Here is a 26668-nt window from a genome sequence, read left to right on the forward strand (position 1 = left end):
ACTTTTAATCAAACATTGTACGAATCCCACAAGATTACAGTGGAAAATGTAATGTAAACATTATAATGTTTAACTTTTAAAAAATTAAAAATGTGTATTCTTTTTTTAGCCGTTACTACGATGACTGGCGACGAACCGACTGGTGGTACGTCCCTACGAACAACCCGCGCGTGCGTCTGGGGACAGGACGCTTTCGTCTGGTGGGAAGACACGACGCTGAGCTGCTCTGTGATTTCCCGTACCCTCAGGATGTTATTTCGGTTAGTAACCAACGAACTGTTATTGTAGTGTAGTCACCTTATCATAAATGTTGCGGGATTTTTCGTATATATAGGATGCAAAATATTCAACACACCGACGAACAGTTCTTTCACCGTTTCCCTAAATTTTCTGTTTGGACATCATCGTAAGTATTATTCCTGTATAACCTGAAAATAAGATGGCATAAATATATCGTAGCTGTCGGGAAGCTACCGTTTCTAAAACCTTCTCAAAAAAATTATGGGAGGCATGAATTCGTTGAAGAGCGGACAATTTAGAGAGAAAAAAAGGACCATAAATTGGTAGGTTAGATATCTTTATTTATATCGCAGGAATTTATGCTGATTATAAAATCAATCAGTCACTACTGTGCCCTTTTTAAAGGCACCCAAATGCGGCGGTCTTCTTTCTTGATACGTGCGCCGGCTGCTCCTGAAAATAATGACATTTAAAAAAAATACCCACCGCCGCATGTAGACTCTTCTTCCTCAAGGGTGGTGCGTCCTTCGATTCCTCGGGTTGATGGGCCACACGTCGATCGGGGGTGAGGAAATGAAAGATGGGGTAAACTAAACTATTAAATAACGGTACCCAAAGACTGAATTAAAACTGAAATGAATAAAATGGTTTATTGAACAAAATTTGCAAAATGTAAATGAAAGTAAACTGGTGTAAAATGAAATAATGTGAAATGAAACTAAACTTAAAACAATTAAAAGATCTGCATTACAATAAATTCATTATCTGCCTTAATAAATTCTCAACTGCAGGTCGATTAAATTTTAGTGTTCTGAATTACATCGAACCACTGTCTCCATGGCGATGACGTGACCACATTTAAACACTGGTCAGAAATATAGTCTCATTTGAATGAATGATTTATAATACCTTGAAAATGTCATCTCACAATAAATTCAGTAATTAATTAATTGATTTATTAATCCGTCCAATTAACATTGACGTTAAGGTGTCTGTCAAACATTTAACTCATGTTTAAATTCATTTGGGAAGCACCCCACTCTAAAATAATAACAAAATACACTGACCATGTGTAATAATAACGAAAAGAGAGAAAAGGAAAACAACCATGAACATTGTACCTTTTCTGTTATAATCTTTGCCACATTTTTAAACTGCTTGTGGCTGAAAACAAGGAAATTTTTACTGAACTGAACACCTGAGTGCTACCACCACTCATTTAATTTGTTAAATCTCATTTACTTAGCTGTGGTAGTCTGGACTCTTAAAATTACTTAAATTAATTAATTAGGAATACACAATCGTGGGGCGGCAGCGTTGCATCTTCGAGCATGTTAAATAATAAAGTACGTTAGTACGACCAACAGACGAAAGGAGAAACGATCTGGTGCATTCCTTAACTGTCAAGTGTGCCTTAATTACAGTATATTCTTGTACTGTGTGTGCAGTTACGGCTGTTTAATGCGACACCACGGAGATAAAAAGGTATTTTCACCTAATGCATGAATTTTCACGAAACGTTTTGGGAATGTCACTTACTTAAAAGTAGAGATATCACGAACATTTCTTTCATATATAATTAATAGTTTTTCCAAAATATTTTTTGAAATTTTTAATTCAATTTTTTCATGAAATTTCATTAAAATGTTAATGTAAATTCATAATTAGGTAGATAATACTTCTCTTAAAAGCACTACGTATCCATTTTTCTGTACATAATTTATGTAAGGAGATATAACGTATTAAAGTTTCTGTAATTTTTACATTCTAAAATTTTGGATTTAAGAATCCCTACTACTTGAAAAAATTCTGCAATCAAAAATTGCATACGCAGGTTTCTTAATATAGCTGTCATACATATACCATACAAATTTTGTTACATTTGACAGAATATTACGGGAGTAAAATGGGATTAAATGTAAAATGTAAATGTAAAATTACAGTGATAAATTGTTTGAATTCAGCGGAATAACTTCGTGACAAGAAAAAAGAAACTCAATCCTTTCAATTTTAGACATAAAAAATTTTCACCTAAATGACCAAAATATCGACTTTTATCTCCGGAGTGTTGCCTTAATAAACGAACTGTGGATATTGCCTGTATGAGATAAGGACAATCCTGTGCCAGTCGAACAAGGGAACTTGTGCATATGCGCGGAGCATTATTTCTGTCTCCGTCATTCATCTCACGTCCCCTCCCTCCCCTTCTCTTCCCTGAAGCACGACAGCGACTTCTGCTCTGGCATAGCAAACACGGCGAGTTCGTCGATTTTAATCGCGCGCTCGGAAGTAACAAAGTAACCTTATTTTCTCCGCCAATCCGATTGTACCATCGTTCTTAACATAACACGAAGAGCATCTGTGATTTTCTTGTCGGTATAGTTATAATTAGAGCCGGATTTGTATGCAGTAATTGGTTAGAATGCAAACATACTGAAGCGAGTAACACCTTCACAACGATTATGCTATGAGTTTTGCATAAACATTAGGGGTACGACCCCCCATCAGAACCCCTAGAATGTATGTTATTCATGCTACAGTATGCAAGAGCGGATGGCCGACACCTTCTACCAACCAAAGTGGTTTGCAGTCTAACCTGTTACTGCATAAAAATCCTGGCATTAGTTATGATACACTCTATAAATGTACCAGCGGCTCGCGAGCGCCGTACTTTCTACTTACAATTGTCCCGCATGCAATAGTGATGCATGGGATGCCTAAGCACTTGTTTTCGACGGAGTGCTACGACGTGCTGTATTGTGGATGTTGTGAAACAAATAGCAGTCATTTTACTGCACACGTGTAAATACTTCAAAAGTACAGAAATGAAAATTTAATAACTTATTAATTTATTATACACGTGTAGACATCCCAAAGACAAAGTCATCTCCGTACAGGTCATGAAGGCCCCTGGAGGGTGGAAGGTAAAGGTTTCCACCATCCGTAACCTCGGCACATGGTGGGGTTGAGTGGTTAGCTCTACGTCCGGCCGCCTTTGCCCCAAGGAATTAACATGATACTCATTTTTGGAGTTGGCTAAGTGAACCTCAGTGCCATATGCACCTCCGGAAGTGGAAATCTTGTTTCATAAATTTTACGACTTCCTGACGGGGATTCGAATCCACGTCCTTCCGGGCGAACCGAGCACGCCTTTACCGCCTCGGCCAGGCAGCCCCTATAGACTATAAAAGAGTTGTTTGTATGAAACAAAAACTAATACTATTCAGCGAAATACGTGTGTAGAAGGCAGACGTCTGTTTGGAACTTCGGCTGCATTCTCACCAGATTCTCCACAGATTAAAATGATGTCTGTGTATTCGTCGTAGCTGAACACATTAGCCATTCCCGTTATGAAGACAGCAAATGTAGTGCTGCTCTACACTAGTACATACACCAGCTTAGTACTATGCAGTCGCAAACGAGGTTTACTAATGCAAGGGGTTGTATTAGACGGGTAGCGCTGAGGAACATGCTGCGAACGACCGTACGGTTGTTATCTCTTCATGTTCTGACATAACCTGCCTGCTGGCAGTAGTGCCCTTGTAAAAATGAGTTGTTAGACATCCCGTTCATCACTTGTACATGCGGTACATTTATAAGTAGAAAGTAAGGCGCTCGCGAGTCGCCTGGTATGTATGTGTGTACATACCAGGTGGCTCACGGACGCCGTACTTTCTACTTATAAATGTCCCGCATGCATAAGTGATGTGTGGGGTGTCTACCAACTGATTTTAACAGGGGAACTACTGCCAGCGGGCAGGTTACGTCAGAAAATGAAGAGATAAAAAACAGAGTCACACTCGCAGCATGATACTCAGCGCTGGCGGCCGAATGCACCCCTTGCATTAGTAAACATCGTTTTCGACCGCATAGTTCTAGACCGGTGTATGCTACAGCCGCACTATATTTGCTGTCTGCATATCGGCAGTAGCTAGTGTGATCAGCAGCGGTGAATACACAGACATTATTTTAATCTGGACAATCTGGTCGGAATGCAACAGAAGCTCCAAACAGACGTATGCCTTCTACATACGTATTTCACCGAACAGTATTAGTTTTGTTTCATACATGCAACTCTTCCATCGAGTGGAATGTCTACACGTGTATAAATAAATAAGTTATTAGATTTCATTTTCTACACCTTTGACGTGTCTACAAACAGTAACGGGTGCCGATGACCTTCGATGTTAGACCCCTTTAAACAACAAGCATCCTCATCATCATCAAACAGTAACGGCGATTAGGGGGTGCGGCGAGGAGGAACAGTCGCCCCCCCCTCCACTTTGTGGAGTACACATATTTTCATTCCACTTTAGCCAGCTGGAACTAGGAATTATTTTAAAAAGCTGTTTGTACAAACCTTGTTATCTTATCTGCTAATTCCTTCGTTCATTTTCTTTCATTATTAACATAATTATTGACGGAAATACGCACAAAATGCTGTTCGTCGCCGCTAACCAATTTGTATAGCACTACGGCAAGTAATGGAAACTTTGCCTGTGCTGTGAGGAAGGGTAATAGGGGTATATATTGTTTGCCGAGGTCGTGGCCACTGAGTTATAATTCACCCACTTGTCGCGCGCATTCATCAGTCTGGCAGTCTCTTTAGTGTCTATTAGTTTCTTAGTGAGTATTCAAATACTGAATTATTCTTAATTGCATAATCATGTCGTACTTCTCTGTAATTATACCGGGCGAGGTGGCGGTGGGGTTACGGGCGTGCAGCTCTGAGTTTGCACTCGGGAGATAGTAGTTTCGAATCCCACTGTCAGCAGCCCTGAAGATGGTTGTCCGTGGTTTCCCATTTTCACACCAGGCAAGTGCTGGAGCTGTACCTTATTTAAGGCCACGGTGGCTTCCTTTCCACGCGTAGCCCTTTTCTGTCTCATCGTCGCCATAAATCCTATCTATGTCGGTGCGACGTAAAGCCAATTGTAAAAAAAAACGACGTAGAATACTTTTTTACAGATAAGATACGAGACCTGCTGGGTTATGTTATTGCACTACGTAGAAGAAAAATTACCGCTAATGACCGCTTCGCCCCCTGGTGAGTGTTAAATAATCTGATAGCACAGATGACGTCGTTTCATATTACGAGTACGTTCTCACATTCTACGCGTCAAGTTCAAGCTAATTAGTCATGGTTGCTAACAAGATGTATGTTTCTTTTGGCGTCAATTTTGACAAGCGGTGATATTATCAAAGAAAGGAAGTGCAAGGTTTCATTAGCAAACGAACAAAACGTAATGATTATACCAACAATAATTCGTATTACCTCCACCAAATTATTAGTTCTCTGTCCTTTGTTATACAGCCAGTTAGTGGGTGACCCCATGACCGTCTGAGAATCTATGTAATTCCATAACTTTTGTCGTGTTTGGAAGACATCATTAGCAATGTCGTCTAGTTTTAGTTAAAATAATAACTTGTATTTTACAGTTAGCCAACACACAACAACGTTCTAAATTAGTATATATGAAGTTGAGTCTTGGACATTGTTAAAGACATATTAAAAGTTTTTTTTTTACAACTTGCTTTACGTCGCACCGAGACAGATAGGTCTTACGGCGACGATGGGACAGGAAAGGCCTAGGAGTGCAAAGGAAGCGGCCGTGGCCTTAATTAAGGTACCATCCCGGCATTTGCCTGGAGGAGAAGTGGGAAACCACGGAAAACCACACCCAGGATGGCTGAGGTGGGAATCGATCCCACCTTTACTCAGTTGACCTCCCGAGGATGAGTGGACCCCGTTCCAGCCCTCGTACCACTTTTCAAATTTCGTGGCAGACCGGGAATCGAACCCGGGCCTCCGAGGGTGGCAACTTATCACACTAATCACTACACCACAGAGGTGGACCATATTAATACTAGCATGTTAATACTAGATGGTTTCAATTCTTCCGGTAATTTAGAATTGTTCTGTCACACTTACAAGTTTGAAGTAATAATTAATATCACATATTCCAGAGATTTATGAAGCAGTGTAGGTAAAAATAAAAAAGTTGGCAGCACTTGAATAAAAATAATGCGGGAGGTTTAAAACATAAATATATTATAAAACAAAGAAACTTCAGCTAATGAAAAGGGAAATAGGTTTCAGACTGCGTTTTCTCTTTCCAGATATGTTTCGGAATCCGTTCCGGTGATTTCCACTGAATCCCTGCTTCAACTAACGTATCGGATGTTTACTTTTTAAACTGAGATCTGAAGATTTATTTTCAAAAGCATCCTTAATAATTGCACTATGAAAAATAATTTAGTCTCGCGGAGTGCAAATATTGTGAGCAGATGCCATGCAATAGCGTCCACAAGAAATAGGTCACAGGTTTCTTTTTCCTTACATTTGCCCTTATGTCGCACCTACACAGATAGGTCTTATCGACGATGCGATATGAAAAGGCTAGCGATTGAAGGAAAGGGGCCGTGGCCTTAATTAACGTACAGCACCAGCATTTGCTTGGTGCGAATATGGGACACCACCGAAAACCTCACGGCTCACAGATATCTCTACACCGTGTACAGTAAACTAAATTATAAATGGAGGAATAATAGTTTATACGTCTGATTATATTTATGAGGAATTAACATATTGGTGATCAAAGTATTTAGAGTAGCTGCTGTCTTTTCACTTTACATGCCATGTCCTGTAAGTTTATGTAATTATTGCACATTGTTACTTGGGCCACGAGCCGTCACGGTAAAGTAGTGGTCTTGGGGCGATGTTTGGGAACAAAGAGCAGACCTGGCTGTCCGGAGACTGAAACTCTGGTTCACGTCTTGAGACAGGGTGACCGTGGAATGCTCATTAGAATCGCACGTTACCATTCTGTAAGGTCAAAGATGCTGACGCCCTAAGGAATTACAGCAGGGCCTCTCAAACGCCCAAACTCTCACGCGTGCAGAGCGAGGTGCATAGGCTCTGTGCACTGTGCATCGGTACGCTTCGCCTCAACTCGGCTTGACTCGGATGGTGTAGTGTGCTGAGAGCGACGAAGCGTTTGGTGGTAGACGACGTGTTTATCAGTGAAATAGACAAGCGCACGACAACAACATAATAATGGAGCAACCTGTTTCGAAGAAAGCAAAGACATCCGAAAGTCCATTTCAATCGAACTGGGAACTTTCGTATTTTTTTTTTGTTTGTCGTGACGATAACGCCAAATGCATCTGTGGGACGATAATTACGTGCGTAAGAAAATCATCTATTGAAAGACACTACAACAGACTACATTCGGAAAATTATTGTGAAATCATAGGAGACGTCAGACAGAAAGAATTAAGGAAGTTGAAACAGCTTGAAGAAGAGCATTCTATATCCACAAATGTGTTTTGTTCCAGTACTGTAGCATTTTAATTTTGGTTACGGGTTCTGCATTTTTTTAAATTATGTTTACATTCCTCTCAAACATGTATGTGTATTTCTAATTCACTTTTTTAATTTTTTTAATAACACTGGTAACCTCGTCCCATACAACTGTGCGTCTCCGCTCACCACACGTAAACATTTCGCAGTGGGGGAGAAACAGCAGTGAAGGTGAGGAACGCGGAGACAGGCCGAACGGGGAGACAGGTGTAGGGAGAGAGGAGTGGGGGGTCTGCACTCTGGTCAACCAAGCGAAGTCGTCTTTTGCACCGTGCACAGTGCATGCACCACGCGCATGCACCCTGAGAGGCCCTGAATTACAGGCTGGACAGTAGATGAGGAAATGTCCCGCCCTGCTGTGAATGAATCAACTCAGTGTTTCGACATGATAGCGTACTCCCCTAATACAAAGCCAGGTGCAAATTTTGGATCTCACAAAAAGAGTTGAGTTTGGAAACGAACAGGAAAGAAAAGAAGAGTCTTTATGAACCCAGAGTATATAGTCAATTGAGGTCAATGGTCTTTTACTGAGAACTCGATGTGCCATACCAAAGTTTCTTGAGGATTTCAGTAAGAGATTCAGCTTACGTTTTTTTTTTTTTTTTTGCTATGGGCTTTACGTCGCACCGACACAGATAGGTCTTATGGCGACGATGGGACAGGAAAGGCCTAGGAGTTGGAAGGAAGCGGCCGTGGCCTTAATTAAGGTACAGCCCCAGCATTTGCCTGGTGTGAAAATGGGAAACCACGGAAAACCATTTTCAGGGCTGCCGATAGTGGGATTCGAACCTACTATCTCCCGGATGCAAGCTCACAGCCGCGCGCCTCTACGCGCACGGCCAACTCGCCCGGTGCTTATGTTTTTGTATTAGAGATGACGGTGCTGAAGAAATCCTGCCAAATCATAAACCATCTCAACACAAATAGTTGAGTACGATTTGCTATAGCAGCTGTTACATAAAACTTCTGTTAGTGATTATACTGAGTCCTACGCGAAGACAGTTTCGTAAAAAAATATATATATATTTCTCAGGCAAAAAGACAAAGTCACCTGCGTACAGGCCATGAGGCCCTTGGAGGAGTGGAAGGTAAAGGCTTCCACCATTGTTAACCTGGCACGTGATGGGGTAGAGTGGTTAGCTCTACGCCTGCCCGCTTTTGCCCCCAGGAATTAACCTGTACTCTTTTTTGGTGTAGGCTGATTGAACCTCAGGGCCATATGCACCTCCGGAAGTGGAAATCTCGTTTCTTAAATTTTACGACTTCCTGACGGGGATTCGAACCCACGTCCTTCCAGGAGTAACTCAATTTTCAAAACATCCTAGGGATATGAGCTACAAATATTAGGTAAATAGAAATATAAATAAAATATTCCTAAAAATTACAACCCTTTTCTTAATCAACGTTATCCGGTCGATTGGATTAGCAGTTTGTCTTTTTCTACCACTACGAGCCCTAATGCGAGTCAATGCAGAGTTTCACTTAAGCCCTTATAACTACATTCGCCTGAAGGTATTGAAGCAAGAAACACATTACAGAAATAATTATATAAATAAGTTAATTTAGCTAGGATTTGAATAAAAATAAAACGAGGAAAGAAACAAGTGATTTTAGGTTGTTATTTCGGAACTGCATTTAGCCCGGAAGGGATTTTCGAAATTCGTTTTTTTTTTTTTTTTTTTTTTTAGTTTGATAGAACTATTCGAGACCCACAATTTGGAACCTTTCCGGGCCCTTTATCCATTCAACTTTCGGCACAATTCAGGTAATTACTTAATTTTAGGTTTTGTGTAGTAAGGAGACCTTACATTACGCGCAGCGTTGAGTGATACCTTGTTTTACGGGGGTGAGGAGTAAGGAGAGAGCTCTCCCGGCTCCGGTAATACTGACAACCGAGTGGAAATGAAATGTGAATTGTATCGATAGTATGATCGATCGATAAGAATTTTCTAAACCTTTATTATCTTAGACAACAACTGTATCACACACACATTATATATCGATGCGAATCGTGTTACTAGTATGAATTGTATATTTTAGCTTTGCTGTGTAAACAACAACAGTAAAGTGTACGTCAGATGTCTGACGGTGATGCATAATCGCTTCATAGTTTGTGTGTCAAAGGTTGCCAATATGAATCTCGAAGATATCGCTATAAGTTGCGCGTACTGTATTTTGTCTGCTAGGAAATATTTTCAGTATTACAAATGACAATTTGAAGATTGGGTTTAAACAGTTATTAGGCTTAATTATAACGTGTAATACAGTTATAGACAAACTAACTTCATTATGAAAAATCACGTTTGTAATAATTCCGCCTCTATGGTGTAGTGGTTAGTGTGATTAGCTGCCACCCCCCGGAGGCGTGGGTTCGATTCGCGGCTCTGCCACGAAATGTGAAAAGTGGTACGAAGGTTGGAACTGGGTCCACTCAAACTCGAGAGGTCAAATGAGTAGAGGTGGGATCGATTCCCACCTCATCCATCCTGGAAGTGGTTTTTCGTGGTTTCCTACTTCACCTCCACGCAAATGACGAGATCGTACCTAAGTTAAAGCCGCCTGGACGAGGTACTGGTCATCCTCCACAGTTGTATCTCCGACGCAGAATCTGAAGCTCCAGGACACTGCCCTTGAGGAGGTAGAGGTGGTATCCCTCGTTGTTTCCGAGGGAAAGACTGGCCCTGGAGGGTAAACAGATGATGATGAAGAAGATGAAGAAGTTTGTAAATAACTGACCGACGCGGTAAAGGCGTGCTCGGTTCATGCGGAAGGACATGGGTCGATTCCCCGTCTGGAAGTCGTAAAATTTAAAAAACGAGATTTCCAGTCCAGTTTCGGAGGGGCACATGGTCCTGAGGTTCACTTATCCTACACCATAAATGAGTACCAGGTTAATTCCTGATGGCAAAGGCGGCCGGGCGTAGAGCTAACCACTCTACCCCACCAAGTGCCGAGGTTACGGATAGTGGAAGCCTTTACCTCCCACCCCTCCAGGGGCCTTCATGGTCTGTATGGAAATGACTTTGCTATGCAATAAATAAATTGATTACAAGAAATTCTTACTCCCTGCCCAGTCAGGAGATCCATAACTAGATTCCACTCCATTGCACTATTTAAAATTCCAGAAGGACTTACGGACAACGCTGTATTTATGGAATACACGAGAAGAGAAAAACTATATAAGACTCAGTTTACATAAGAGCTCACCTAACGGAAATCCCAGGGCTGCAACACCCGAGGATGTAACAATGTATATATTACATCATTGGCAGATAAGAATCTTAATGAAGTGTAGGCCGTAACAGAGGAAAATAACACAGGTGTCGACGATCATAGTACGACATATTTCGTTCAACCGAGATTTTATCGTTCAGACGTAGAAGATTTGTATACAAATATTTTAGGCGTATTAAGTTGTGGATTCTGTCATTTGCTATTTTTTGATCGATGCGATTTTTGACATAAATAAATTTTATGGCTGGGAGTAATCTGCCAACTCATGAGTGATGAAATGCAATGGACTATCATCCTCTGAATGGAGAGACATGCTAAAAATGATGGCAATGGTCACCCTAGTGCGCACACTACCTGGATGTTCTACGAGCATAGGCCAATTCAGGCACTGCAGTGAGTATGAGACCCTACCCCATATGCTCGGGACCTGCTCTCAGGGAGAGTTATTTCGCATTAAGCGTCATGACACCGTGAGATTTTTATTAGGGAGTAGTTGCAAAGAAAAAAGCCTTGAGGTCCATGAAGAAGTCCACTGTGTAGCTGAATGTGGCTGTAACCGTCGTACTGATATAACTGCCATCAATCTGGGACAAAACAAAGCAAAAATCATTGACCCTACGATAAGGTTTGAAGACTGATTTCCCAGCTAGATAAAGGAAAACGGGATATATGCGCCAACAATAGCCTACATCTAGAGAGCCTACAGCGTCAGAAACATACGAGTAAGAGGGTGCAAGAGGGACCATCCCAGAAATTTTGCAGAATGGCGGCAATCGTGCAGACTGGACTGTAATATTTAAGTGATTAGCGTGATTAGCTGCCACACTCGGAGGTCCGTGTTCGATTCCCGGTTCTGCCATGAAATTTGAAAAAGTGGTACGAGGACTAGAATGGGGCCCACTCAGCCTCGGGAGGTCAACTGAGGTGGGTTCGATTCCCACCTCAGCCATCCTCAAAGAGGTTTTCCGTGGTTTCCCACTTCTCCTCCAGGCAAATGTCGCGATGGTACCTAACTTAAGGCCACGGCAGCTTCCTTCCCTTTTCCTGGTCTATCCCTTCCGATCTTCCCATCCCTCCGCGAGGCCCCTGTTCAGCATAGCAGGTGAGGCCGCCTGGGCGAGGTACTGGTCCTCCTCCCCAGTTTCATCCCTGACCCAATGTCTCGCTCTCCAGGACTCTGCCCTTGAGGCGGTAGAGATGGGATCCCTCGCTGAGTCCGAGGGAAAACAGGGTAAACAGATTAAGAAAGAAAGATAAAAGAAATATTTTTACCACGATATAACATTCTGTGGCAGTAATGCGGAACCATTTGTATGGAAAACATAGTATTTAATTCCCTCTTGAGAGTATAAATATTTTTTATATTCTTCAGTAAATTTACATTTATTTTCGAAACCAACAATTCCATTCTTTTTTTCAAATAACTTGAGAGCTATTCTGTGTCCTTTGGCAAACATGCATTGGTATCAGAAGAAGTAAATAAATCAAATAATCTTATTAGTTTTTGGTGGAACTTAGTCCCGGAGGAGTTATTCTACGTGCCAGTAAATCTGTCGACACGGAGATGGAGTATTTAAGCAGCTTCAAATACTATCGGACTGAGTCCACCAACGCAGGCTCACGAGGGAATAACGTTAGTATTATAATTAGAGCGCGGAAGTTAGGCAAAACGCCTTTTTTTATCTAGATGGATATATCGAAGATAGAGATTAAACATGTTTTCGTACATTTGGGAGCAATAGTGCCAGTTATTAGTTTGCCCTCTTTTTTGCCTATTTTAGCTTCCGTTACCTATTTGAACCTTTAATGTCTTTTTGCCTTTTGTGATTTTTTATAAACATTTTCTTCTCTTATTTACGTAGGCCTACTAAAATTAATATCACTGGACATAAAAAATACAATTATAATGTACTGTATTAATAATCATCTTCTTTTTCCACCTTTGACACACCTGTGGAATCGTGGGTGCGAACTGTGTAACGCATTTGGATATGGCCCTGTTTTACTTCCGGATGCCCTTCCTAACGCAAACCCTATGTGGAGGGATGTAATCACTATTGCGTGTTTTCGTGGTGATTGCTGCTGGGACAACACAAATACCAAGTCCCTGAGCCAGAAGAATTAATCAGACGTGATTAAAATCCCCGACCACCGGGCGAGTTGGCCGTGCGGTTAGGAGCGCGCAGCTGTTACCTTGCATCCGGGAGATAGTGAGTTCGAACCCCACTGTCGGCAGCCCTAAATATGGTTTTCCGTGGTTTCCCATTTTCACACCAGGAAAATGCTGGGGCTGTACTTTAATTAAGGCCACGGCCACTTCCTTCCCATTCCTAGGCCTTTCCTATCCCATCGTCGCCATAAGACCTATATGTGTCGGTGCGACGTAAAACAAATAGCAAAAAAATTTCCCGACCCGGCCTGGGATCTTGAATTAGCCTTACGAAAAGTAGTCTAATTATGATGTCACAGATTGATATCGTCCCTTTATGAAGAAACGTTGTATAAGAAGCTAAATAACTTGTTTATCCCATGCACTATTTACAACTGAATGGTTACTTGTTGTTTATACGACGCTTTCAAGTTGAATAATTTATAGCAGAGTCATTAATAGCAGCGTGCTACTTTTTTTTTGCTTTCATCCCTCACCCTGAAGGGGTGAGGTGGGCCACCCGGAGGACAACACCCTCCTTCTGGGCGGCATAAAGCTACTTGCATCATTCACCGTAATCTTCCACTCTAGTCTGCGTGCCGTGGTGCAGTATGTTCGTCCTTTCAACAACTGGAGATCTTTAAAGGCTCAGATTGTTGCCCGTCCGTTCCCAAATAGCGGATGCGATCACAGCTTTGATAAGTGGCTTGCGAGCATCAAATATACTAGAAGTACTCCAAATCCTCAGCCTGTTCCCAGTTTCAATCGGGCCAGGAAGGGAATGAACAAAACCACCAACTAACGGCGAGGAGAGAAATTGTACTGGCTGGCGAAGCGTGTCGCACTCCTCAGGGGCATAGTTTAATGACTGAAAGATGAAATAAAATGACATTGGAGTGTGTTTCTGGAATTAAATATGACAGGAAAAACCGAAGTACTCGGAGAAAAACCGGCCATGCCTCCGCGGTGTTCAGCAAAAATAGCACAAATCTCACATCGAGAGATCGGGAGTTGAACCATGGAACCCAGTGATGAGAGGCCGGCGCGCTGTCGCCTGAGCCACGGATGATATTACAAGTGCTCCAGAAAAGAGCAATTAAAATTATGTACAACGTCAATTTTACAAAGCACCAAGCGTGTTGGTCGTGCGGTCAAGGAAGTGGTCTTGGCCTTAATTTAGGTACCATTCCGGTATTTCCCTGGAGAAGAAGTGAGAAGTCAAGGAAAACAACTTCGAGAATGGGTGAGGTAGGAATCGAACACACTTTACTCATTTTACCTCCGAGGCTGAGTGGAACCCATTCCAGTGCTCATATCGTATTTAACATTTCGTGGAAGAGCCGGGAATCGAACCTGAGCCTCCGAAGGTGGGAGAAAATCACAGTAGCCCCCAACCACAGAGGCGAATATAATATAATTTGCGTAGAAATTGGCACAGTTGAATTGTGCAAACCTTCGACTTGAATTCACCCTTCGCTACCTGTTGCAACAAAGTAGACTCCCCATAGACCTCGAAGATTTTGATCATTTTATTTTTTTCCTGTTGCTATTTCCAGCCTGGTGTAAGGCAGACCCTCCGAGCAGGATGGGTGGCATCTGCTGTGTACAAGATACTGCGTGTAATTGTATAGTTCTCTCAATCTTCTCGTTAACGACCGGTGACTCAGACGTTAAGGTGTACCACCCCAGACAGTAACCAGATTTATGACTGTCTACAGTCGCCTGTGTTGTAACCAGTAACAGATGGCTCTTGACCAATAGCACGCTTGCTTTGTCAGTGACAGTCCACGTGGAGTACTTTAAAAGCGTACCGGTCCTGGAGCCGGCTCGCTTTTCAGGACTAAATTGTTGCACAGCTGCACGCAGTTATGTCCAGTCTCGTTGCTCATTCTCACAGGCTAAGTAGTTAAAACGGAGAGATGACAGTGCTGTGTCTCAGGTTAGTGAAATCCTGACATTCCGCAGCCAAGGAGTGTAAACACAACCGGCCAGTTTGGCTTCAAAGGCGTACCGGTCGTTAATGAGGAAATTGCAAGAACTATAATAGAGGAGTGTGAGTTGCAGTGGTGTTGGGTCAGTAAAAACACCCAGTCCCCGGGCCAAGGGGACTTACTATTTTAAGGTTAAAATCTTCGAGCCGGCCGGTAATCGAACCCGAGGCCCTCTGAACCAAAGAGAACTACGCTAACTATTCAGCGAAGGAGCCCCATAAAGAGTTTGATGGCGAGTCCTGACGCTATCTTGGTCCTTATCAGATGGTGCCTAGTATTCTTCATCTTTCTAAATCTCTCAAACCGGTATAGTTGGCCGTGCGTTTAGGGCAGCGCGGCTGTGAGCTTGCATGCGGGAGATAGTGGGTTCGAACCCTGTTGTCGGCAGCCCTAAACATGGTTTTCCGTGGTTTCCAACTTTCACACCAGGCTGTACATTAATTAAGGCCACGGTTGCTTCCTTCCCGCTCCTAGGCCTTTCCTATCCCATTGTCGCCATAAGACCTATCTGTGTCGGTGCGACCTAAACCAATTTATAAATAAAACCTCACCATAAATAATCAGGCATGTAAGTGCACTTAAGGTACTAGTATGTTAAAATGACAACGTATTTGAACAAGGCGCAAGTATAAACTAGGCGTTCTAGAGTTATGTCGGTGAGTTGCATAAATTTTAAGAGGTTCTGATAGTTCAGATAGCTAATAGGTATGCAAACCTCACGACAGAACTGTTGTGCAGGTAGTAGACATTTGCGCCTTAGTTCTAACCGAAAAATCCTCTCAGCAAACAACATCACGGGAACGTTTCAATCTGGAGTTTAATGACAGTGTATGGCTTACCTAACGAGGCGTGGAAGCTATGGAAACACATGACTATAATCGAGTGCTTCTAGACATAACAGCTGTTCCGTAAAACGTTTATCTTGTTCTGCTCTTTAGGAATTCAGACACAATTCTTTCTTTTTACTTTAGTACTTGTTTAAAAAAGTCCTCACCAAGGCTGTCGAGACTATTTCATAATGTTAGCTATTATCTTCCGCATTGCGTTGTAACATTCAACTAATACGTGTAATTACCATAAGTTAGAATCGTGTCCAAGAACGCTGGAAACACACAAGCAACCTGCCTCTTGAACACTGAGGGTAATTATGAATTAATGTCTAATAAGCGTTATCTTACCATAATAACGCTGATTATGTTGATAATTATTATTTGTAGGCCTAAGTGTTTGGTGAGCTTCTTATCGGTAAAAAAAAAATGAAATACGAGTATGTATGGCTTTTAATGCCGGGAGTGTCCGAGGAATGGTTCGGCTCGCCAGGTGCAGGTATTTCGATTTAACTCCCGTAGGCGACCTGCGGGTCGTGATGAGGATGACATGATGATGAAGACCACACATACACCCAGCCCCCTTGCTAGTGAAATTAACCAATGATGGTTAACATTCCCAACCCTGCCGGAAATTGAACCCGGGACCTCTGTGAAAAGGACCAGCACGGAAACCATTTAGCCATGGAGCCGGACTTCTTATAGGCGTATAATTGTTATGCAAAAATGATGATACAGACAGTTTTTCCCAATTTTTAGGTTATGTACCTAAAAGCACATCGGAATGTGCCTATATTTTACCCAAAGAACCTTCAAAATTAGGTTCACTCTAGATATCAACACTGAAAGTATTTTCTTACATAAAAATTATAATGTGTCCGCCTCTGTGGTGTAGTGGTTAGCATGACTAGCTGCTACTCCCGGAGGCCCGGGTTCGATTCCCGGCTCTGTCATGAAATTTGAAAAGTGGTACGAGAAACGGGGTCCACTCAGCCTCGGGAGGTCAACTGAATATACTTACCTCAGCAATATACTTACTTGAATATAATGTACTTAATTGCTGGAACCCGCCTGTCGCCATTTCTTTATAGATGCAGTATTTTTGTATCCGTCTCTTGGCACAGGCCAGAGCAAAGTGTAGCTTCCACCGAAGTCCCAGTCTCATTCATGGCTGTGACAATATGGAAGCTGCTGGGGTATGGGTGGAGTTGAGTAATGACATTTGGAGCACAACTAGTGTCTGAGTGTTATGAAAGGTGTTGCTCATAGGATCAGTCGTGCTTCAGTGGCACCTTCTGGTCCAGTGAGGAAAGCAATGACAAACTACTGCACCCGCCCCCTACCCTAATGTGGCACCGGCATGAGATCTACAGGGTCGCACACGGGTCTAAGAAATTATAAATAAATAGGCGCTGAACTAAAGTAATCCTTATAGACATACTGGGCAGGAAATACGGGTCATACCTTACTACAATGAGAACACATTCGGATTAAATTTTAGCTAACAAGACCGGTTTATTTAACCTTGATGGTGATGAGAATGACGCATTGAGATACACTGATGAACTACATTAATATTTATAAGTGTTGTGAATTATTCTATGGACGTTTGTCCATTGTGCGTGATAGAAATGAGTTAATTTATCGCGAAGCGATGTATCATGACATGACGCGAACGGAAAATTTTACCATAACACTGAGGCTATATCATATCACTAACACATAAAACTAACATACAAACAACAACATGTCTGAGCGATCCCTACTCTAATGTAAACCTGGATTTCCCAATGAAATGACGTAGAAGAAAAAATACACAAAGACGAAACGATACCTGGATTCGAACCAACCCTCGCTAGTATAGACATTGCCGGACCGATGAACAGAACCATCGCCGACCTTATTTACAATCAAAGCATGACACATAGAAATAAAAATCATACATGATATGCAGCAAATACATGAGGCACTTCAATCTTCTTTTTGGCACTGTAGGCTTCCAATGCCTACGTTGAGCATTGAACTGACAACCCCTTGCGCTGAAGACATTGTCCTGTAATCCCTATCTATATTATATTCAAACAATTAACAATGATTCACTGACAAACATTAGCATTATCGGCCGGGTCACTTGTTAATAAATACACCACTCTGGCGCGTTGAAGTACACTTCACACTGAAGTACATCCACAAAATAATCTAAGGGCTCATAACTCGCGCAAATCACCTTGAATTCAACACATATTTTCTCAACAGTATCACGTCACTTTTACAACGGGACACCGGTATTACAATGCTAATATTTGCGTGACCACTATTATTATTATTATTATTATTATTATTATTATTATTATTATTATTATTATTATTATTATTATCATCACAGTCTAATACACACAGTCGCGAAGCTCCTTAGTGATGAAATGGCATCCTGTTGACAAGCGGAACGACACCAGCGCTCTAGCGGCCAGCAAGCCGGTACTGTTCTCTACCCAACAGCTGATTGTACCTCCCCGTAAATTATAAGTATTGCAGCCACCTGAACAACTATTTTAATAGTAAATTTCACAAAACACGCTCATAGACTAGACTATTTATTGCTACAGCATGGAAGGCCTTGTTAAGGTTAGCCATTTTCAAAGACCTTTTATTAAACTGAATTTGCTTAAGATCTCAGCAACCTAAATGACTGAATTTTAGGTACTTCGTGTTTTTTCTATGGCACTGAAAACTTTCATTACGAAATTTGATGATGTAATATAATCTAAGTTTCACAAATAATTACAATAGCAACAGCTTACTTTCTTCACAACATTCCTGTGGAAAATTAGGTATTTCCACTAGGGAGTTAATGAACAGTGTACCACACAGAAGCTTGTGAGCATTCTCCTCAAACATACAGGAAAGCCTATGTTCACACTTTCCTAAAAACGAATATAACACATCGTTACACATAGTCAGGCCACCAAAAGCACTATTATGTTCATAATTTTTGAAATGACAATAAATCTTAACACTATCATCTAGAGAATCTGTCTTATCTTCTAGAAAGTGTCTGCATGTATTACAATCGTGAACAGAGAGAAACTGTTTTAACAAGTAACCGAACACATATTTCATGCTACTGTATTTAACTCACCAAAATCTTTTGACAGTTCGACATTCGGAACATCAATAACTGACTGAACATTAACACTATTTAATAATGTTGACAATTTAAGTTTATGAGCACTTTTTATGTCCAACATAAATTGGTCCCAACTGAATACCTCACAGTTGCTACTCTCTTTTGAAGTGTTATTAAATAGTTGACTGAATGTAGCACTGTTGAATGCAGGAATGAGCTGCTTTGGAGATGGTTTGGAGCAAAACCCTCCTTTCTGCCTTATTATAGAGAAGAAATGTTCCAGGCGATCCTGGTTAATTTTTCGCATTAATAGGTATCTATTATCATTATCCAGCAATTCATTTTTCAACGCCCCTAATGCAACAATATTCATTCTCAACCCCTTTATACACTTTATCCTATTTGTTACATCTTTATGGTACGCATCCACAAATCTCCAAGATTCTACAAATTCTCTAAGACCAAGAAGCACTTAAAAATGCTCAGAATGACATGTGATGGCATTTCTCAACTTAACTGGACCTTTAAGACTATAACAACTAAACATATCAAATAAATCATTCAACTTCTGGCAAAACTCTGCAGTAGGCAAGGCTGCTGGACACATACTGCCACCTGCCACAAGTGTTTCAATAGCTGTCGCCACAGAGTGGCTTAACACACGACAAGCAGTACTAACTTTCATTTTTGAAAAAGGTGGCAGCTCTACAGATTTTTTTGTAAGCTTTGGTGCAAGTTTATATTTTCTTTTAGTGTCACTTTCATACAAGTCATTGACATATTGCCAAGATGCAGTTCCTACTTCACCACTTTCTAAGCTGTACACTACATTATATTTGAATAAATTGTTCCTAACACATTTTATTAAATGAGGTGTGTCATAAAAGAAATAAATATTGTTAACACCAAATGTTATGTATGGCTTTGATTCAGTAATGCCCAAATACTTTCTCCACTCCATAAAATTAGGGCCTTGATCACATACACAAGTCTTAACAGTCAATCCTATTTCTTTCAGTTTATCTACAACAGTAAAAAACAAGTTTTTCAAATGCTTGGCACTTATTCCGTCCTGAGTAAGACAATATAATAACGGCTGCTTGAACTTGCTAAAAACCCCATTTATCATCATAACAAATGCACTATTTGCAACTTTTGGTGTACGTTCATCACCTAAATCTTCAAACCCTATACTACTGTCACTAGAAGGATCTTATGCCATGTTGCACATTAATGACATTTCATCCATTGAAATATTCACTAATCTTTCATGTTCTGGAAAAGATTTTCCTTTTTCTTTCAGTAGTCCAAAAATACCCTCATTTAATCCACATTTAAGCCGAACACCCTCCATGTACTTCTGCAGTGTTCGTACTGAGGGCAGATCAAAGTACTGACACAGAAATCGGTAGCCTTGCGGACTACAGTATAACAAGTTTAGAGCGAATAACTTAATTTCCTGATTCCATCTAACTCCACACTTATTTTTTAGGGGTTTCCTAATTTTGTGTATAAATACATTTAGTGCCTCTTTCGTCAGGTTTTTATAACCTATACATTTCAGTTTTTCTCTGTCCGAGAGAACACTTTTCCTAGCTACTTTATGCTTTCTACCTTGACATTTGCATGTTCATGTACACCTATTTAGCTCCCTACACCTCCGCCGCAAACGAACCACTTCAGCTGACTTATATTTGCACTTCTTCTTCAGGCTATCAATAATTTCATTCAATTTGTGTATTTCTTCAGCCGCTGACATCTCCACTGGATTACTCGATACATATGGTGCGATGTCTGAAGCAGTCTCTGTCCTAACAGCAGCTCCTGTTGTCTCAACACCTCGTGACTGCCTACAAGATAATTTCTTCTTCTTTGACATGGATCCATCATCTCTAATCAATAACGTTCGCTTTAAGGAAATCCGTGGATGTTTATTTGGAATGTCAAATACAGTTGGAACTGCATTCCACACTAATTTCTTCTTCTCGACTGACATAAACTGGCTGTCTTCAAAATGATTCGAGCACAACTTTGTTATTGTACGAATAATTCACATCTTTCTTCATTAAATAATCCCTCCTACTATTTACTAGCCATTTACTACACCTGAAAATTAAAATTTCGCTACGTGTTAGAGGAAAAGATTGGGTAAAAACGTTATTTAATTTCATAATTGGGTGGGTTTCCCCCACTGAGTTACACTTCTGGATAACTGACAAACCAAAAACCTACTTATTTGAACTTCTATTTATACATCTTCACAATATTGGTCTATTATACGAAAATGTAAACTGCAGCCAATAAGCATTTCCTTACCTTTCAGCATCTTTAGGAAACCTAAAAAATGATAGCTCTGGTATCTTCTTCTTGTTATGGGAGCAGTTAACTGCACTACACACATCTCCTTTCGTGAACACCATCTTAATTTAACAGAAAATGAATCACTTGTAATGGAACTACCCCACACTAAACTTGCAAATTATACACAACTTACACATCTCAGTAGACCAGAAGCTTGCTTGCCACGTGGAGCGCTGGAGTCGCATGGATGAGAAAAATGGGCCAATCTTCGCGACTGTGTATATTAGACTGTGATTATTATTATTATTATTATTATTATTATTATTATTATTATTATTATTATTATCATCATCTTTAGACTGTCATTCCACATGACTTACCTGGTGCTTAGATCATACCTGTCTTTCGTGCGGGATCTACTTCGCAATTACAATATAAGTACGTACTCACACGGCAATTAGCACCTAATTAATAACTTCTAATTAATTGATGGTTAGCACCTGGTTACTTTAGCGTCACACGGCCAAAGCAGGCCAAAGGGTTCTGGAGAGCCTGCACCACTACGCGAGGGGAAGTCCCCTGGGGACCACCGACTCAAGATGAAACGCAAGTTCTGGCTAGGAACTCTGAATGTAAACTCACTACTTAAGGTCGGAAAATTGAAAGAACTAACAAAGACAATGGAAGAAAGGGAAATAAGAGTTTTGGCTGTTCAAGAAACAAGATACAGAGATGAGGACTTACTCGATACTGGAAAATTTAGGATATTTAAAGGAAAACCAGCCATCATAGTGGACGTCACTAAATCTCTCCCACTATTCGGAACAGCATTCATTGTAGACAAGGGTTTAATAGACTCCGTTGTAGGTTTCGGGAGTTTCTCTGAACGCCTATCATATCTGCATTTAGGATGTGGAAACAAAATGTACACATTAATCAGTGACCACGCCCCGACCAATGAAGACAACCGCAAAAAAGCAGACAAAGTTGATAGTTTTTGGGAGGAATTGGAAGATCAGATCTCCCGGATTCCCGAAAGAGATGTGAAGGTATTAATGGGGGACTTCAATGCTCAGATAGGAAGAGAGAAAAAGTTCAGAAAAATAGTAGGGGAATATCCGGCACACAGGCGGACAAACAGGAATGGAGAGAGGCTTATTGAGTAGTGCCGAGCCTTTAATCTACAACTCATGTCAACTAAATTCAGACACTTGCCAAGAAAACAAAAAATGTGGAGATCTCCCAATCCGATTCTGGGTGAATTCCAAATTGACCATGTGGTGATCTCTAAACAAGCGCAAAAGGAAATCATGAACGTGAAAGTATTACGAGGTGCCCAAGTTGATTCTGATCATTATTTAACCAAAATAAAGATGAGACTTCTCCCAGTCAGGAAAAGACGAAAGGGGAAAAGAGTACCAAGATACGATGTGGGAAGATTAAAACTTAGTGAGGAAATAAAGCATCAATACCAAAAAGAGCTGGAAAACATTAATTCAGTAAACTGGGATCACATTCGAGACAATATTAAACATGCTGCAAGTAAAACCATTCTCTTGGCGAAACGAACGAAACGTGAAGGGTGGAATGAAACATGTGAAGATGCACTCTTGCGCAGAATGGAGGCATGGAAGAAATGGAGTTTCACCAGAAGGAACTGTGACTTGATTGCCTTCAGAGATCAAAGAAAATTGACAGCACAAACTTTCAGGCAAGCGAAAAGACAATATGAAACAGATCAGCCGAAGAAGACCTCAGAAGATTTCCAGAAAAATAACACCAGAAATTTCTATCAGACCTTTAAGTCACGGTTAAAAGGATATCAAACACCTGGTCTATGTTTTGAGGATGAAGAGGGTAAAATAGGAATGAACAATAAGGAAAACTGAAATTCTCTCCAGATATTTCAAAATATTTCTGAATTGCGACGGTCCACAAGAAAGACTGGCAATTAAACGACCGCAGGTAACAAGGCCAGATTCAAAGCCACCTGACGAACGTGAGGTATCCAAAATCATCCAGGAGCTAAAAAATAACAAGGCAGCAGATGAAGACGGTATTGTGGCAGAACTGCTCAAAATGGAAAATGCAGAATTAATCTCATCATTGACCCATTTATTTAAAATTATTTGGGAAACGTAAAGAATTCCAGAAGACTGGCTAACTGCTTTAATACATCCATTACACAAAAAAGGGAACAAGAAGGATGTCAATAATTATAGAGGAATTTCGCTGCTTTCGGTCCCATATAAAATGCTGTCTAAAGCCTTTCAAACCAGGGTTGAAGAAAGACTCGATGAAGAACTGGGCGAGTACCAAGCTGGATTCCGGAAAGGCAGATCATGCACTGAGCAGATTTTTAAGCTCAAGAACATCATAAAGTACAAGATGCTGGGACGAAACAAATATGTTGTAGTCTTTGTGGATTTTAAGAAGGCCTACGATTCGGTAGATAGAGAGACGTTATTCGGAATACTTGAAGAATTTGGTGTGGACAGTAAAACAAGGAATATCATCAAACAGACACTTACCAACATCAAGTCAAAGGTTAAGTTCATGGGTGAAATATCGGAGTCCTTTGAAGTCAAGACTGGTGTGAGACAAGGGGATGGACTCTCACCAATTCTCTTTAACTGTGTCTTGGAAAAGGTGATAAGGAAGCGGAAAGAAGGAATCCCAGACAAAGAGGCATTCCGTATTGGAAGAGGGGCAGGTGCTATACGGATAGACTGCCTGGCATATGCTGATGATATCGCAGTCTTTGCCAATAGCAAAGAAAAGAGTGGAACAACTCCATAGCATAGCAGAAATGACTGGACTGCAAATATCATACAGTAAGACTGAATTTATGACCAACATCAAAGAGGCTCCCCAAATGTTAAAGTTGAAAGAGGGGAAAGTCAAAAGTATCTTGGAGAAATAGTTCAAGAGAATGGATCAGAGAAGCTAGCTCTGATAGAACGAGCGAGAAAAATGGAAACAGCGTATCAGCTCACTAGAGACACCTACAACAAGAAAGCTTTGTCATATGGAGCCAAATTAAGACATCTGGACACAATCATCAGACCTGAATGCTTATACGCAGCAGAAACATTGGACATGATTGGAAAGGGAGTTCTAGAGAACATCAGAAAGAAAGAGAGGAAAATGCTCCGGAAGATCTTGGGTCCGAAAATGAAAGGTGGGGAGAGGAGACTTAGACCCAACAAAGAACTATACCAGAAGACAGAGGAAGTCGTCGTATTGATGAAAAAGCGAAGGCTTCAATTTTATGGACATCTACAGAGAATGGACACCAACCGGCTGACAAAAAGTATTTTCAGCTTCTTCAGCCTAAGGAAGACGGAACCAAAATGGTTTCGGGAAGTAAGGACCGACCTGGCCAGGATAGGAGTAGAAAAAGAGGACGTACTGGACAGAAACAAATTTAGACAGAAAGTGAAGGAGTTCAAGGGTTTCCAGGAGACTGGGGAAGAACCTGTGAAGAAGAAGAAGAAGAAGAAGAAGAAGAAGAAGAAGAGATCCTACACAGAAGAACAGAAGAAAGAAGTCAGTGCAAGGATGAAGAAGTACTGGCCGAATGTGAAGTCAGGACTGGTGAAAAATAACGTAAAGACTGTAAAACGTGGTCCATAGATGGCCAGAACGATAATAAAATAATAATAATAATAATAATAATAATAATAATAATAATAATAATAATAATAATGGCTTTACGTCCCACTAACTACTTTTAGGGTTTTCGAGACACTGAGGTGCCGGAATTTAGTCCTGCAGGAGTTATTTTGAATGCCAGTAAATCTACTGACAAGAGGCCGACGTATTTGAGAATCTTCAAATACTACCGGTCTGAGCCAGAATCGAACCTGCCAAGTTGGGGTCAGAAGGCCGGCCAGCGCCTCAACCGTCTGAGCCACTCAGGCCGGCGAGAAAGAAATCTCTTCTGTGTCATCAGCTCATAGGAAATACGCGTAGTGTACAAGCGAATGCGAGAAATGTAGTGTCCTAATTTAGGTTTCTGTACAATCGCCTGTGGCAACAGTATGGCGATAAGAAGTTTTATTTCGTCCTTATTTGTTCGACCGAGCTCGATAGCTGCAGTCGTTTAATTGCGGCCAGTATCCAGTAATCGGGAGATAGTGGGTTCGAGCCCCACTGTCGGCAGCCCTGAAGATGGTTTTCCGTGGTTTCCCCATTTTCACACCAGGCAAATGCTGGGGCTGTACCTTAATTAAGGCCACGGCCGCTTCCTTCCAACTCCTAGGCCTTTCCTGTCCCATCGTCGCCGTAAGACATATCTGTGTCGGTGCGACGTAAAGCAAATAGCTTATTTGTTCGGACCCGGTCTTGATCTCGAATCCTTCGTTTCATCTTACTAAACTGGGTTTTATGTGTGATTTTCTGCTGGTCATCTTTTGTCTGTTCAGGTATGTTCTGGCATATATCGCCATAAAAAGTAATTACAATATTTCGCTCAATTTTGTTCTCCGTAAAAACCCTCCCTTTACATTACGATGGAATTTTGGATCAAAGCGGGGCCTTCTTTGTACATTTTCAGTACAAACTGACCAAGAAATTGCACTGGTTGACTTGTAATGATTATTATCGTCACCACTGTCACTGTCATAATCGCTTCTTGACCTGGAATCGAACTCGTGCTGTCTCTTTTGCGACTGCTGAACATTCGCATCAGCTGTACATTCGAGCCTGAAGTACTTATTCCAGGCATGTTCCTGTCACTTAGGAATTCCCCTTCGGCAGAACTTACTTCAATAATATCACTATTCTCCCCGCTAAATTCCAACATTTCGTTTATCATGTTTCGTAAATCGTCTTCCTCTAACGGTGGGGGCCGGTAATTTCTTTTAGATATTTTAGCGGGAAAAGATATAAGAAAAAGGATCGAATAGAACCCTGGTATCTGCAGTTTGGACGGAAATCATGAAATGAGCCTGTATTCCTGATGCGTACGATAATAAATGTTGTGTAACTCGCGGTAAACATACACTCCAGTCGTGAAGGAAGAACTCGAGACTGGGGATAATAAATCAGGTCACAGTTATAAAATGTCATCAGAGAGGTCTGTTCATTATCATAATCTCTAGAAATCCCTTCTACAGCAATATTGTTACATCCAAGGGACGGTTAGGGGATGAGCTAGAGCTTCAGCGCGAAGCTATTAGGCCTTAGTTCGTTCTTGCTCGGACGTAAGCTGCGTTCTTTATGTTGCAACTCGTGGATGACACATTGGTATTGGGAGAACATAGTTGAAAAAATTCACATCAGAGGGCAGACTCATCCAGAATATGCTGCTGAAGAGGAAATAAACCTCTGCAGGCAGGCAACTGAGAAAAAAATGTAATTTGAATCGGCGGATATATCCGCGTTCCCCGCCAAGCAAGCGACTTGTAGCCGCGGATCTCGCCGTATCGCCCA

At 41.1% G+C, this 26668-nt stretch overlaps 1 protein-coding gene across 3 annotated transcripts in view; it reads left to right on the top strand.

Moving 5' to 3' along the window:
- LOC136867437 (uncharacterized) overlaps positions 1-26668 on the top strand; it is a 273943-nt gene that overhangs the window by 186786 nt on the left and 60489 nt on the right. For all 3 annotated transcript variants that reach the window (XM_068227089.1, XM_067144642.2, XM_067144641.2), the window contains exon 3: positions 110-260. In XM_068227089.1, the coding sequence (XP_068083190.1) occupies positions 110-260 (151 nt within the window). The remainder of the gene's footprint in view (positions 1-109; positions 261-26668) is intronic.

Source organism: Anabrus simplex, chromosome 3 (genome assembly GCF_040414725.1).
Source record: "Anabrus simplex isolate iqAnaSimp1 chromosome 3, ASM4041472v1, whole genome shotgun sequence".
In the NCBI taxonomy this organism is placed as follows: Eukaryota; Metazoa; Arthropoda; class Insecta; order Orthoptera; family Tettigoniidae; genus Anabrus; species Anabrus simplex.